A 15,635-nucleotide genomic window follows, 5' to 3' on the forward strand; every position below is an offset into this window, starting at 1 on the left:
GTGAATGTTTTCTTACGCCACATCCTGCTTCTGGCATTGAAAAAGTTTTATGTAACATGAAATTAATTAATACGTAGAAAATAAATAAATCTGTTTAAATCGAATCCTCAATGAGTAGAATTAGTTCTTTATATTTGACTTTTTAGGAGTAAAAGAATAAAACTTAAGGTAATCTCGTGCCATTCGTTTTGAGAACGGTTTTCTGGAGAATATGCTAGACTAAAGGGTACATTTAAATTACCCTTTTTAGGAATTTATGACTAGCAGTGAGACTTAATATTCAGAACTATGACTCTGGAGTCTGTATGTGTCTCAGACACTTAAGATTACAGAGATGGGTGCAGTCACACCTAATGGGAGAGGTGTGCACCGTCTGGGGGATGGACGTGCTTGAACCTCTGATTCAGGGGGCCAAAGGCAATATATATAACCTAAACATTTGTATCCCTGTAATATGCTGAAATAAAAAAAAAAATACTACCCTCGTTTTTTTTAGCATTGTCACACAATGTTTTTTTTTTTTTTTTTTGAGACAGGATCTCGCTTTGTTGCCCAGGCTAGAGTGAGTGCCGTGGCGTCAGCCTAGCTCACAGCAACCTCCAACTCCTGGGCTCAAGCGATCCTCCTGCCTCAGCCTCCCGAGTAGCTGGGACTACAGGCATGCGCCACCATGCCTGGCTCATTTTTTCTATATATATTAGTTGGCCAATTAATTTCTTTCTATTTATAGTAGAGATGGGGTCTCACTGTTGCTCAGGCTGGTTTTGAACTCCCAACTTTGAGCAATCTGCCCGCCTCGGCCTCCCAGAGTGCTAGGATTACAGGCGTGAGCCACCGCGCCCGGCCCACAATTTTTTAAATAATGGATTTCAGTAGTCGGCTAGAAAAGAGAGAACTTTAAACAGAAAGCGATATCACCTTGTTACACTCATGTATTTCTCTTGCATTTTGGGATAAACTGTTTTCCGTCACCTGTTTGCTTTGACCTCTTTTCCGAGAACAGATGAGGGAGCGCTGGTCAGAGCGGCCAAGCAACTGAATTTTGTTTTCACGGGGAGAACACCGGACTCAGTGATCATAGATTCAGTAAGTTGTGTTTGTTTAAAAGGCCCTTTCATCGGAGAAACACATTTGCATAGCTTCCAGGGTTAAGCAATACCAAAAAAGCCAGTCGTAAAATAGAGATTTCTCCACTCCAGAAGCAGCCACTTCCTGTGCTTGTAGCTGTTTCAAGCACTTACTGTTTTAAGCTGTTTCAAGCATTTACATTTTTTCAGAAAATATGTGGTGAAGGATGCGTGTTGTGGTTCTTTCAGTTTTAGTCTTATTTACTGACTGTTCTGTTAAATGAGGATTTATGTCTCTCAAATCACTATCCCTTTGTTTGCCCTTCCTCAACACTCCCAAAATTATTACAACAATTTTCGGTTAGGTGTTCAGGCTCCACTTTTTACATGAGTAAAAGAATTGAACAGACATTTCACAAAAGAAGATAATACGAATAGGCAATGAGCAGCACATGAAAAGGCATTGTTGTTAGTCAGCAGGGAAATGCAGGTAAGACCACAATGGGACACCACTACACACCCACCAAGAAGGCTAAAATTAAAAATAGTGACATTAACAAGTGTTGGTGAGACTGTAGAGCAAGTGAGACAGTCATACGTTGCTAGCTTATGTGTTAAAAGTGGTGCAATCCCATTGGAAAACCTTACAGAATGTTCTAGTAAAGGTAAACTTGAACCCGACCCAGCGATTGCACGTTGTTACCCAGAAAGAAATGAAAAGTTTGTGTCTACAAAAACACTTGTAACAGAATATCCATAGCCGGCTGTATTCATAGTAGCTAAAAACTAGAAACAAACTAAATCCCCATTATAGGAGAATAGAAACAAACCGATACATTCTTACGATGGAATATAATAAACTGTAAAAAGGAATGAGTTATTGATTCGTCAGCAGCATGGATGAATCTCAACCACATTATGTTGAGCAAAACAAAAAACAATAAAGGGGAAAAAAAACGCACAAATGAGTGCATCCTCCTTCTTTTAATTTAGGTGCAGCTCGAGACCAGGCAGAAGTGATTTATGGTGACAGGATTCAGAACAGTGGTTGCCTTCGGGTGGGGAGGAGATTGATGAGAAAAGGGCACTTCTGCATGTTTAGTTTTTGTAAGAAATTACCAAAGTGCTTTTCAGAGCGGTTGTGCTAGTTTACACCCCCACCAGAAATGTTTCTCTGCAGCCTCGACACTATTTTGTGTTGTGACTGGTTTTTATCTTAGCCACCTGACACTTATATAGTGACATTTTACTATTTAAATGTGCATTCCCCTAATGACTAATAAAGTTGAGCATCTTATGTGCTTAATTGCCAAAAGAAAGAGAGAGAAAGAAAGAAAGAGAGAGAAAGGAAAGGAAGGAAAGAAAGGAAGAAAGAAGAGAGAAAGAAAGGAAAGAAAGGAAAGAAAGAAAGAAAGAAAGAAAGAAAGAAAGAAAGAAAGAAAGAAAGAAAGAAAGAAAGAAAGAAAGAAAGAAAGAAAGAAAGAAAGAGGTGCAAGGGAATTTATGGGATGGTGGGAATGTCCCATATCTTGACTGGGGTGGCATGTGTTTTGCTGCATATAAATTATATCTCACTTAAAAAATCATTATTTAGTGTGCTTCTATGATACCCATACCAGTATTCATAGCTGAACATTGTTGCATTCACTAATTATTTTCTTTTTTTAATTTCATGTTTTCCTGGCACTAAATTATTTCCCTAAAGATAATTTTTTTATTTTCTAAAGAGAAATCTTGTATTTTTGTTTAAGTTACCTGTGTTACTGTCCCCCATAAACTTCTAGTATATTTTTCTCAGTACAGTCACACCAAACAATCTGTTCTTTCTTTAGGCTATTCCTTTTGAGGTCCTCCATTCTCTTGTCTGGGCTGCTTTAATTCTAAGACTTGCTTCCGAAGCACTTGGAATTCCTTTTGGCTTTCTCCTGTTTGGCACTTTGTATTTCCTATGTCTCAGTCAACCTTAAAGTTAAGAAGTCCCCTTCTTTATTTCAAAAGGGAAGGTTTGTGCTGGTCCTTTTTTACAATGAAACTTCATGACAAGGGTTTATCTCCAAAAAGCTGAAGATATTTCCAACTGTATGTAATCGTGTATTCCTTTTCTTCCTAGCTTGGACAGGAAGAAAGATACGAATTGCTCAACGTCCTGGAGTTCACCAGGTAATAAAACATCTGCTCTGTGATTTGTATGGGTAAGATACTGTGTTTCCCTGAAAATCAGACCTCCCCATACAATTAGCCCCAGCAGGATTTCTGAGCATCTGCACCATAGAGGCCCTACCCCGAAAATCAGCCCTAGTGATGGGCGTGGCTATGAAAATCAGCCCTGGTGATGGGCATGGCTATGAAAATCAGCCCTAGTGATGGGCGTGGCTATGAAAATCAGCCCTAGTGATGGGCGTGGCTATGAAAAATAAGCCCTAGTGATGGGCGTGGCTATGAAAATCAGCCCTAGTGACGGGCGTGGCTATGAAAATCAGCCCTAGTGATGGGCGTGGCTGCACAGCGCATCTGCACAACCCATGCATGTCATCGCGGAGCGGGAAAGAACACGAGCAGCCCTTCTCATCCGCCCCGTGAGAGCTCTAGTGCTCCACAGGAGAGATCGGGGCCGGTGGTCCTAAAGGAAGTAGAGTCACAAGACATTCAGGATGGGATTTGGGGTTTGGAGAGTGAGGATGATGTTCCAGAAGAAGACGACTCCACTCTATTTGAATCAATGTAGACGATTGTACCGTACTTAAAAAAAATAACACATGCCCTGAAGATAAGCCCTGGGGTGTCTTCTTGAGGAAAAATAAATATAAGACCCTGCCTTATTTTCAGGGAAGCACAGTATTAACTGTTGTCCTCGTGTTGTGCTTTAGAGACAGCAGAATATTATAAGGAAAAACAAATAGGTCCAGACATTTGAGAAGTCCCTTTTCCCCACAGTTCTATAGAGATTGCTTGTAAACGCATGGGTCAAAATGAGTTCTAACCTCTATAATGCTGTGCCCATTTCTTCTGTTCAGTGTTACTTGCTTTCTCTTCTTACTAACGCATCGAAAGATAGTACACATTTGACTAACAGTTTTGATTAGGCTCACGTCACCAACACGGCGTTAAAATGTCTGTGCTCATTAGCTTATTAACTTTGCTGGCGTTAATTAGGTTTTCTGCATGCTGCCAGTGGTTTTGCTAGTCATCATTGAAAAACGGTAGTTGTTTAAGTGCTTAAACTACTTTTTAAAGCACTGGTGCTTGCCCTTTAGGTGTGATTGGTGTCATTGATTATCATTCGTTTTCAATAAAAATTGATTTTTTTTATTATTGATTATCATTTCTGTTTTTAATTTAAAAAAAACCCGTAACATACAATCAATCCATCTTTTAAGATACTGGCTTAAGTACGTTTTTCAAATCTGAAAATGTTGAACCAGGACTACTCTACTCTGGTGGGTTTGAGCTCTTGCAGGTTTCTAAGGAGCTATTTTGTAAATTATCCCACTGGGGCAGTATATGATACTCTGGTGCTTTAAAAAAACGTGATGTATTTTTTCAAATGTACCCAGCTGCACTCCCAGGGGATGGTTTGTGTGTGTGGAAGGTCAGGACTCATAATTTGGTCAGATTTATTTTTTCCACTGTGACTATGAAACCATGAGAAGGCATGACAAGCATCTATATGCATGTATGCTTGGTATGATGACATATCACGGAAAACCTCTTTTCTTTCAGCGCTAGAAAAAGAATGTCAGTGATTGTCCGCACTCCGTCCGGGAAGTTACGGCTCTACTGCAAAGGAGCTGTAAGTTTTTATTTCCGTCTTTCACAGTTTTGATTTATGATGGTTTATAATGTACGCGTTGGGCGTTCTGCTGTGGGAACGCAACACAGATGTTTAACACGGAGTTGCTGACATCCACTTTTTGCCGGTGTTTTATTGTAAGAGTGTTCGGCCTCTTCTGGTGAAATGTGGAATTTCCTTCTGGGTAAATCGGGTGCTTTGAAAAAGTGTGGCCTAGGTTGTTTTTTATAATTCGATTTTTTACACATAGTATTTGGAGTTTGTATTGTATACGCTATGTTAGAAGACAGTTAAATATAACCAAATATTTTAAAATTTTATTAGAATACACTGATCCACTCCAGTTTCAATCTAATTTTCTAATGATCATAGGAATGGGGTGGGGGGATTGGATTACACTTTCTGCTATAATTTCCTCATGTGATTGCTGTTTGTCTTGCATTTCTTAAATTGTCATAGCATTTCTATTGGTTGGCTTTGGTATATTGGCAAGTTATATCGACAGAAATGGTAATACATCATTCTAACTGAATTTTCCTGGTTAAAATGATATTTACGCTCGTGGAAAAATGAAAAATGTGCTGACTGGAGCCTTTTTAAAATTAAGATCAATCATTATTTTCCTTCTGAATTGCTACTTCCAGGTACCTGGTTTATAAACTTACCAACTCGGAACTTTCTAGTTTTAAATAGAATCAACAACCTTGCTTTATCGCTTGGAAACTTGGTAACTGAACTTAAGAAGCCCAAGACTGTTGTTTAAATTCCTCTTGAGAATGTTAAATGCCCTGGCTTTAAAGCATTTTGGTAGAATTATTTCGTGATGTCTCATGAATTTAGTTTTAGGATTCCTTTGGTTTTGTATTCTCATTGATTCAAACACCCAACATTGATTCATTCTATATATTTTATCATCAGAATTTGAACTGGAGGAAAGACCTAAGATTTGTCAGAAGCATAAGACTAGTCAGGGGAATATTTACAATAAAGAGAAGATTAGGATACAATTTTAAGTATATTGTTAAATTCTTCTACATCCCCAAGGTACCATTCAGCGATAAGGCAATAGAGTCATTAAGACCACCCACTTTAAATGGTTGCTATATGTCTAGTTTACAACCCTCAAATCACATTCTTACTTTTTTAGTTTTGAATAGTCTTTTACCTAGAAACTTTGGGAAGTTAAAACACTGAATAAAAAATAAAAACATTGCCTTTGCTTTAGTAATAATCATAGACATAGTTTGCATACATTTTTTGTTCTGGAAAAAATTTTTCTTAATATAATTTTATTAACTCTACTTGTCATGTTGTAGATTGGATCTCTAAACTTATTGATCCTCCATGTGTGCTATTTTGTATCCTTTGGCCTATATTTCCCCATTTCCTCTCCACCTCCACCTGCCCATGGTAACTAACCACTGGGTTATTCTCTATCTCTATGTACTAGAGCTCTTTTTTTAAAAAAATATATATATTCCACATATAAATTAGATCATGCAATATTTTTCTTTCTGTGTCTGGCTTATTTCATGTGGCATAATGTCCTCTAAGTCCATCTGTGTCATGTCAAATGGCAGGATGTCTTTCTTTTTCAAGGCTGAGTAAATATTCCCTTGTGTATAGGGACCACGTTTTCTTTATCCATTCATCTGTCCATGGACATTTGGGTTTTCCCATATCTTTACTATGTGAATAATGCTACAATAAACGTAGGAGTGCAAATACCTTCACAAGGTGGTGATTTCATCTCCTTTGGGCATATCTTCAGAAGAGAGATTACTAGGCCATGTGGCAGTTCTATTTTTAATTACTTTAGGAACCCCCATCCTGTTTTCCATAATGGCTGTATCAGTCTAAATTCCCACCAACGGTGCACAAAGGTCCCTTTGTCCCTGCACGTTCACCAACATCTATATCTTTTTAATAATCATCCGTATGAATGTGATACCTCACAGTGGTTTTAATTTGCATTTCCCTTATAACTGGTGATGTTGAGAACCTATTCATATACCTATTGGCTATTTTTATGTCGTCTTTGGAGAAATGTCTGTCCAGGTCCTTTGTGCCGATTTTTTAATTGGATTATTTGTTTTTCTGCTATTGAGTTGCAAGAGTTCTTTATGAACTCATCAGATATATGGTTTGCAGATATTTTTCCTAGTCTGTAGGTTGCCTTTCCATTTTGTTGATTGTTTCCTTTGCTGTGCGTAAGCTGTTCCGTTTGATGTGGTCTCATTTATTTATTTTTGCTATGATAGCCTGAGCTTTTGGTCTGATAGTCAGAAAATTATTGCCAAGGCCAACATCAAGGAGCTTTTCCCACTGTATTCTCTTATCAGAGTTTTACGGTCTCAAGTTTGACATTAGGTCTTTGTTCCAGTTTGAATTTGTTTATGTATAGTGTAAAAAAAAAAGGGGGGGGGGTCAGTTTTATTCTTTGCATGTGGAAATCCCATTTTCCCAGCACCATTTATTGAAAAGACTATCTTTTCCCGACTGTGTTCTCTTGGTGCCCTTGTTAAAAATCAGTTGACCGTATATGTTTAGATTTATTTCTGGGCTCTCTGCTCTGGTCCTTTGACCTAGGTTTCTGTTTTTATGACAAGTTTGCATATATGAACTTGCCGACTTGTTTCCCCTCATTCCCAGATTGGCTGTGAAAAGTGCTTAGGTAATGAAAAGACATCAGCATGCAAAACAGCAAGGAGCATTTGAAAACCACTTGTAGCTTGTCAGGGAAGACCTGAACATGTGGCTGGAAAAGTGGGTGTGAGTTAGATCATGTGTGTGTGTGTGTGTGTGTGTGTGTGTGTCTGTATCATGCTCAAGAACTTGTGCTTTCTTCCTGATCATTCCGATGCTATTTGGAAAGATGATTTAAGGCTGAAAAGAGATGCAGACAGAGCTACCAACTGGGACCACTGACAACAGTACAGGCAAGAGTCGAGAAGGATCTGAACCAAGACAACTGCAGAAAAGACTGGGAGGAGAGAGATTAGGACTTACCGTGTTTCCTAAAAAATAAGACAGGGTCTTATATTTATTTTTCCTAGGGCTTATTTTCAGGGGATGTGTTATTTTTTTTTTTAAATATGGCATAACCATCTCCATTGATTCAAATAGAGTGAAGTCGTCTTCTTCTGGAACATCATCCTCACTCTCCAAACCCCGAATCCCGTCCTGAATGTCTTGCGACTCTGTTTCCTTTAGAACCACTGGCCCCGATCTCTCCTGTGGAGAGATCACGGGGCGGATGAGAAGGGCTGCTCGTGTTCTTTCCCGCTCCTCGACGACACACACAGGTCGAGCAGATGTGCTGCACAGCCACGCCCACCACTAGGGCTGATTTTCGGGGTAGGGCTTCTATGGCGCACATGCTTAGAAATCCTGCTGGGGCTTGTTTTATGGGCAGGTCTTATTTTCAGGGAAACTTGGCAGTCATCAGTTGCATGTGGGTTAGGAGCAGAAGGATCCTGTAGGAGGATTGCTTGAGCCCAGGAGTTTGAGGTTGCTGTGAACTAGGCTGATGCCACGACGCTCTAGCCCAGGCAACAGAGTGAGACTCTGTCTCAAAATAAATAAACAAATAAAAATCCTTGAGTTAAGCATCACAGGCTGTGGATTCAGAATCAAAGAGCAGTGGCTGGAGTTTGGCTTCCGTGGGGAAATGAGGCGAATAATGCTTTATGTAAAAAGCAGGTGGGAGCTAGCCTGCTCACTTTGAAGCCTAAGACGGTGGTAAGCTTCACCAAGATCATGAGGAGAGGCTGAGGAAAGCTCATGCCAACCTGGAGGTTGGGATGCATGCAGAGAGTGAGAGAGCAACAGCAGCTCTCATAGGCACATGAGGAAATTTCATGCCAAGGGACATGATCAGTGTCTGTATCAAATAAAAATAGATTCATCTCTAAGCACGCAGCTTTATTTGGGAATATACAAATGATACAATTGCATTTGGGGGCATATGCACAGACTAGGGTGGCCTGAAGTTGTTTTGAAAGAAAGTTCATTGAAAGTTAATTGATGCCCAATTCACAATTGCAAAGGTGTGGAAACAACCCGAGTGCCCATCAATACACGAGTGGATTAATAAAATGTGGTCTATGTATACCATGGAGTAATTATTCAGCTATAAGAAACAACGGTGATCTAGCACCTCTTGTATATTCCTGGATAGAGCTGGAGCCCATTCTGCTAAGTGAAGTATCTCAAGAATGGAAAAACAAGCACCACATGTATTCCCCAGCAAATTGGTATTAACTGATCAACACCTAAGTGGACACATAGGAATAACATCTATCGGGTGTCAGGAGGGTGGGAGGGGGGAGGAGGGGATGGGTATATACAACCACAACGAGTAAGATGTGCAACGTTTGGGGGATGGACACGCTTGAAGCTCTGACTTGAGGGGGGAGGAAGGGGCATGGACAATATACGTAACCTTAACATTTGTACCCCCATAATATGCTGGAAAAAGAAAGAAAGAAAGAGAGAGAAAGAGAGAGAGAAGAGAGAAGGAGAGAGAGAGAAGGAGAGAGAGAGAAGGAGAGAGAGAGAGAAAGAGAGACAAAAAGAAGAGAGAAAGAGAGAGAGAGAAAAAGAAGAGAGAAAGAGAGGAGAGAGAGAAAGAGAGACGAGAGAGATGAGAGAAATAGAGAAAGAGAGAGAGAGAAGGGGAGAGAGACAGAGGGGAGAGAGAGAGAGAAAAGAAAAAAAAGAGAAGAAAAGAGAAAAGAAAGAAAAGAACAGAACACTTTTGCCAGTGGCGTGGGGTTGGCCAGCTCTGATTGGGCGGTGGCAGCGGTTGTAGGTAAAACTTGTGATCTGGACATCATAGCAGGCTGCCTGGTTGCACTGGGTTTGGGAGACAGCGTCAGCTGTTTGGTATGAGCTGCCGGCTGTCCTCCTGTGGCTCGTGGTAGTAGGCTGCGGTTTGGAAGAATTTCGAGTCACAGTTCCTGTCTTAAGGCAATTCATGCCTGAGAACCTCTCTCTTATGGTCCTCTCCTGCCTCCGTTTTGCCAGGGTTTGCTCTGTTTGGAATCTGACACCTTTCACAGTGACAGGGACCAACCGGGATGCAGACTCCCTCCAGGTTAAACCCCTCCTTCGTGTGGACTAATCTGGCAGGGATGTTTACAGCTCAGCATGCAAAATAAATTCCAACTATTTTTTAACCAAAAACAAATTAGGGCCGGGCGCGGTGGCTCACGCCTGTCATCCTAGCACTCGGGGAGGCCGAGGCGGGAGGATCACTCAAGGTCAGGAGTTCGAAACCAGCCTGAGCATGAGCGAGACCCCATCTCTGCTAAAAATAGAAAAGAAATTAATTGGCCAACTAAAAGTATACATAGAAAAAATGAGCCGGGCGTGGTGGCGCATGCCTGTACTCCCAGCTACTTGGGAGGCTGAGACAGGAGGATTCTTGAGCCCAGGAGTTTGAGGTTGCTGTGAGCGAGGCTGACGCCACGGCACTCACTCTAGCCTGGGCAACAGAGTAAGACTCTGTCTCAAAAAAAAAAAAAAAAAAGAAAAAAAGAACATAGAAAATTAATTTCTCAAAGCATCAATCTCTTCCACTAGAATGTTTGGATACACTGCAGAATTTAATCTTTCTACCTTATTACCTACCACTTTTATTTTCATTATTTTAAATTTAAAAAAAAATTTTTTTCTTAGTTTTAAAGTGGCCTGTATTGTTTTCATTGACAATTTTATTAGCCTCTGGAAAAAAAAAATAGAGTTTGTAAATCCTACTTTTCATTCTCAGGAAGGAGCCATGAGAGGAAATCATCATTTCCTTTTGCTTTGCTCCCCCTTCCCCTTCAGCGACTGGAAAATGAAAAGAAATTCATAATTGGGGGCCCGGAATATTCCATCCGTTCTGAGGTCACTAAGTTCTGTTTCTCTCCAGGGTTCTAAATCATGCTCCATTAGTCTGCCTCCACATCTCAGCCCTGAGACTAGAGACCCCACAAATTGGGTCCTACCACTGAGAAAGTAATTGCAGGTAGATGATTTATTTTCTCCTGGTCTCATAAACCCATGAAGGCTGAATACTAAAAATTCAGAAAGCATTAAACCCCAAAGCCAGGTAATAACTACAGGAATAATAGGCAATTTTAGGAAAGAGCAAAGAGCAGGGACAGGTAAGCGGTGCATGAAGTTTTAAAGCTGAAAAGAACCTGAAAGATCATCCAGTGATTGAGTTTTACAGATTAAGTCAACGGGATCTTAGGGCTAAAGCGACTCCGTCAGAAATATTCAGCTACTTACGGCAATTCGAGGTTTGTCCAGGGTTCTTCCCCCCCCTGTACCCACTGGTCCTCTGAGTGGATGTAGTTTTGTGTCCCTTAAAGTTTGCTTTGTGGTGAGGACCAGTCACCCTTTAAGGTTCGGTGGTCTGATGAGTTTGGATAACATAGCAAATAACCTGCTTCAAGATGCACTGTGTATACCGGCATTTTAAAGAGTTTTGAGGAGGAGTCCCGGAGCAGGACGAGCTCTTCTGCTTTGCTCTGTCCGGCCCATGCTGGGCCATTCTTCTTGCAGCACCTACGGTTTCCTGCAGAACCTTCCGGAATAGGCCGGGTGCGGTGGCTCACGCCTGTAATCCCGGCACTCTGGGAAGCCGAGGCGGGCGGATCGCTCGAGGTCAGGAGTTCGAAACCAGCCTGACCAAGAGCAAGACCCCGTCTCTACTATAAATAGAAAGAAATGAATCGGCCAACTAATACATACAGAAAAAAATCAGCCGGGCGTGGTGGCGCATGCCTGTAGTCCCAGCTACTCGGGAGGCTGAGGAAAGAGGATCGCTCGAGCCCAGGAGTCTGAGGTTGCTGTGAGCGAGGCTGACGCCACGGCACTCACTCTAGCCTGGGTGACAAAGCAAGACTCTATCTCAAAAAAAAAAAAAAACAAAAACAAAACAGAGCCTTCCGGAATGGAGGGAAGCTCTCACAGCACGTGTGGAAAGGCAGGTGCAGGTATTAATGGACGGTGAGATGCTGAGCATTGGCATAACTAGGGAGTCACTCGGAAAGAGGAGGGTCGAACATGCAGGACGCGAGCCTTATTTCTTAAGGTTTCACCAGGGAAATAGTATTTATGAGATGAAAATATTTGGCGCTCTAAAACTAATGCTAAACGCGATTGATGGGCTGTCACAGCGATTTGCTGCTGCTGATGTGGCCACCGTCAACTCTGTTACACTGAGAATTCTTAAGTAAGTGGGTTCCTTACACCTTCTGTTTGTTCCTGCAGGACACTGTCATTTACGATCGGCTGGCAGAGACTTCGAAGTACAAGGAAACTACCCTCAAACATTTGGAGCAGTTTGCTACAGAAGGTGAGTGCAACAGGACAACAAAGCATGATCGAAACAAGAAGAAATGAACTTCCGACTCCTCGAAGGATTACTATTACCGTTTTACTTTAGAGATCTCTGGAAGCAAGATACCAATTAGCGTTGATAATTTAAATCGTACTGTGTGCTCTTCCCACTTAGCGTTTTTATTTCCCTTTTCTCAGACGGGGGTTTTAAAAACCTTGTTCCCTGTGCGACAGGTGCCAGGGGCCTATAAATCTGTTCTGCTTTTTGGAACGGATGCGATGTACGGCTCAGGCATGTTGCCTTGTATCGCGAGCAGTTTTCCGTCAGGAAAAGAGGGAAGGGTCGGAGAACTCTGAGGTATTGCCATCTGAATCAAAAAGAGGAGAAATAAATCTAAAAGCTGTCAGCGCAGTGATGCAAAATGTAATTTCAACTCAGGACTTTTGATTAAAAACGTACTTAACTAGTAAAGTAGTTTGTCCTGGCCCGTTTACAGGATGGAGGATGAACACAAAACACAAACGCAGAACACAAAGAAAAACGCAGACACACGTACAAACGGTTGACTCGAGTACTAACACACCGGGTCGGTTTTATTTTTATACTCTAAAAGATTAAAGTTAGTTCCTTGTACGCAACCACCCAGGCGTGGCAGCGATAGCCATAAATTCCGGAAAGCGTAGCCTTAGGGAAGCAGATATCCCCTGACTCAGAATTTCAAGGTGGTCGCTCTAGGCACTAGGCGTAGATAAAGGACCGAGATTAGCAAGGATGGGCAAGGTGAGCCACAGGGGGCATTTCTCATCCCCAGCTTCTCTTAGGGTGGCCCCCTGAGATCTTCGGCTGAACTCCGATGGCTGTGCCTGGCTTAGGTCGCCCCTCCCTTGAGGGGTCTTACCCGTCATTGACTAACCAGCCATCTTATGGGGTGTACGCAGCAATCACAGGAACAACGTGTTTATCGTGTGGCCTCCAGACCCCCAGTGCCGTGGGATGGGGCAGTACAAGAATCCACATTTATTCAAACATAGTTAAGTCTTCTTCTGGAACATCATCCTCACTCTCCAAACCCCGAATCCCATCCTGAATGTCTTGCGACTCTGTTTCCTTTAGAACCACTGGCCCCGATCTCTCCTGTGGAGCACTAGAGCTCTCACGGGGCGGATGAGAAGGGCTGCTCGTGTTCTTTCCCGCTCCTCGACGACACGCATGGGTTGTGCAGATGCGCTGCACAGCCACGCCCATCACTAGGGCTGATTTTCATAGCCACGCCCACCACTAGGGCTGATTTTCATAGCCACGCCCATCACTAGGGCTGATTTTCATAGCCACGCCCGTCACTGGGGCTTATTTTCGGGGTAGGGCTTCTATGGCACACATGCTTAGAAATCTTGCTGGGGCTTATTTTATGGGTGGGTCTTATTTTCGGGGTAGGGCTTCTATGGCACACATGCTTAGAAATCCTGCTGGGGCTTATTTTATGGGTGGGTCTTATTTTCGGGGACACACGGTAGGAGATTTCAAGCAAAGGAATAGCCTAATGTGATTAGGATTTCAGGAAACGTTCTGTAGGCATTGCAGATGGATCAGAAGGGCTGCGAGTTATAAGCAGGGTGCAAGTTTCAAAGACCGGGGGAAGAGTAAAATCTACACTTTCTGCTAAGACTTTTGTCGTAGCTCAATCAGACTTTTGGCATAGAATGGAGTGGGTCCTTTCAAAACGAGTTTGTTAGATAAGGACGCAGACTGTAGACCTCTGAGGAAGGTCTTTGGTTGTGTTGAGGAATGTACCCTGCCTTTTTCCAGGGCTGAGGACGTTGTGCTTCGCCGTGGCCGAGATTTCGGAGAGCGATTTTCAGGAGTGGCGCGGCGTGTACCACCGGGCGTCTACATCCGTGCAGAACAGGCTGCTCAAGCTGGAAGAGAGTTACGAGTTAATCGAAAAGGTATGTTGGATGGCTCCTTTGATCCTGCAGAAAGTTTGGTTTCCAGAAAGTTCCGGTCTTTGCTCGAGGGACCGGTGGAACAAAAAAATCAAAATATCCTGACGCAGCCCTTCCCGTTTGGTCTCCCCTTCTTGTCCATGAGCTGAAAAATCTTAGTGCAGGTTAAAATGTTGCTGAAGAGTCTTTGGGGTTCGGTGTTGCTCTGCACAAATAAATCTGCACGCTCGTTCCACAATGTCAGGTCAAGGTTTGGCCGATCTGGCGATCTCTTTGCCCAAATGTATTTCGTTACTTCTGCGTCAACTGAGGATATGAAACGTGCCCGTGCAAACACGTGCACACACATTACACGCACATACGTGTGCACTGAGAGTTAGTAAATGTGTGCATTGTAAGATATAAAATAATGTAATATATACAGCTTTTGTGAATCTGCAACTGATAATCGATAATGTATATAAGTGAATAGTCCAGTGCTTACACCCAGCCATTGTGCCAAGCATATCATTTGTCATTTCTGTCACAGCTATAAATATCCTCCTTTTACAGATAAACCGAGACTACTCAGCCAGCAAGTGATGGATACATTATAATTATGCTATTGGATACATTATAATGATGCTATTATGCTATTGGATACATTATAATTATGCATTATGAATAGCAAGAAATATTTGTTCCTTAATTAAGAATGGCAGATATTTTTATAGGTTATATGATTGTAATATTTTATATATTATATAATTATAATTATTTTATATATTATAATAATTATGTATAGGGGGAGATAGCTAGGTATCCATCTACATATATATATACATATATATATATATATAGGTATGATGTATATGATCTAGATCCATATAGATCATTTAGGTCAGGCATCCTCAAACTGCGGCCCGAGGGCCACATGCCGCCTGCCTAGGACATTTATCCGGCCCGCCGGGTGTTTTTGCCGCCACTACCTGTCCTGCTTAGCAGCCGACTCATCCCAGGCCCACAGTGCGCACTCTCCAACGGTCTGAGGGACAGTGAGCTGCCCCCCACCCCCCGTTTAAAAAGTTTGAGGACTCCTGAAATAGATCATATCATATAGAGATATCTAGATATCTATCTACATATATATATGTATGATGTATATGATCTAGATCTATATAGATCATATCATATAGGGATATCTAGATATCATGCAAGTATGATATCATACCTGTATATATAGATACAGCTATGTAGATGCATATCTAGATATTGCCCCCTTATATTTGAACATCATTTGTTATAGTGGCTCAGTCCTGCACCCTTTTTGGAGGGACAACCTTTGGCTCAGTCATGGGGTCATGGCTGGAGGTCATGCTTCCCCACAGCACGGGGCAGATCCTAGCCAGTGGCTGACTGCAGCCACATTTTCTTTTCCTTTTATAAAAGCAATTTTATTGTGTGTCTTTAAGGTATACAGTGTGATGGTATGCGTCAGTGTATATATATAGCAAAGCAGT

At 41.9% G+C, this 15,635-nt stretch overlaps 1 protein-coding gene across 4 annotated transcripts in view; it reads left to right on the forward strand.

Annotated features, from left to right (window-relative positions):
* Positions 1–15,635, forward strand: part of ATP8A1 (ATPase phospholipid transporting 8A1) — a 231,557-nt gene that overhangs the window by 106,490 nt on the left and 109,432 nt on the right. For all 4 annotated transcript variants that reach the window (XM_075997957.1, XM_075997956.1, XM_075997959.1 and 1 more), the window contains 5 exons: positions 1,004–1,086; positions 3,178–3,227; positions 4,788–4,857; positions 12,124–12,208; positions 14,000–14,139. In XM_075997957.1, the coding sequence (XP_075854072.1) occupies positions 1,004–1,086; positions 3,178–3,227; positions 4,788–4,857; positions 12,124–12,208; positions 14,000–14,139 (428 nt within the window). The remainder of the gene's footprint in view (positions 1–1,003; positions 1,087–3,177; positions 3,228–4,787; positions 4,858–12,123; positions 12,209–13,999; positions 14,140–15,635) is intronic.

This window comes from Microcebus murinus, chromosome 26 (genome assembly GCF_040939455.1).
Source record: "Microcebus murinus isolate Inina chromosome 26, M.murinus_Inina_mat1.0, whole genome shotgun sequence".
Classification (NCBI taxonomy): Eukaryota; Metazoa; Chordata; class Mammalia; order Primates; family Cheirogaleidae; genus Microcebus; species Microcebus murinus.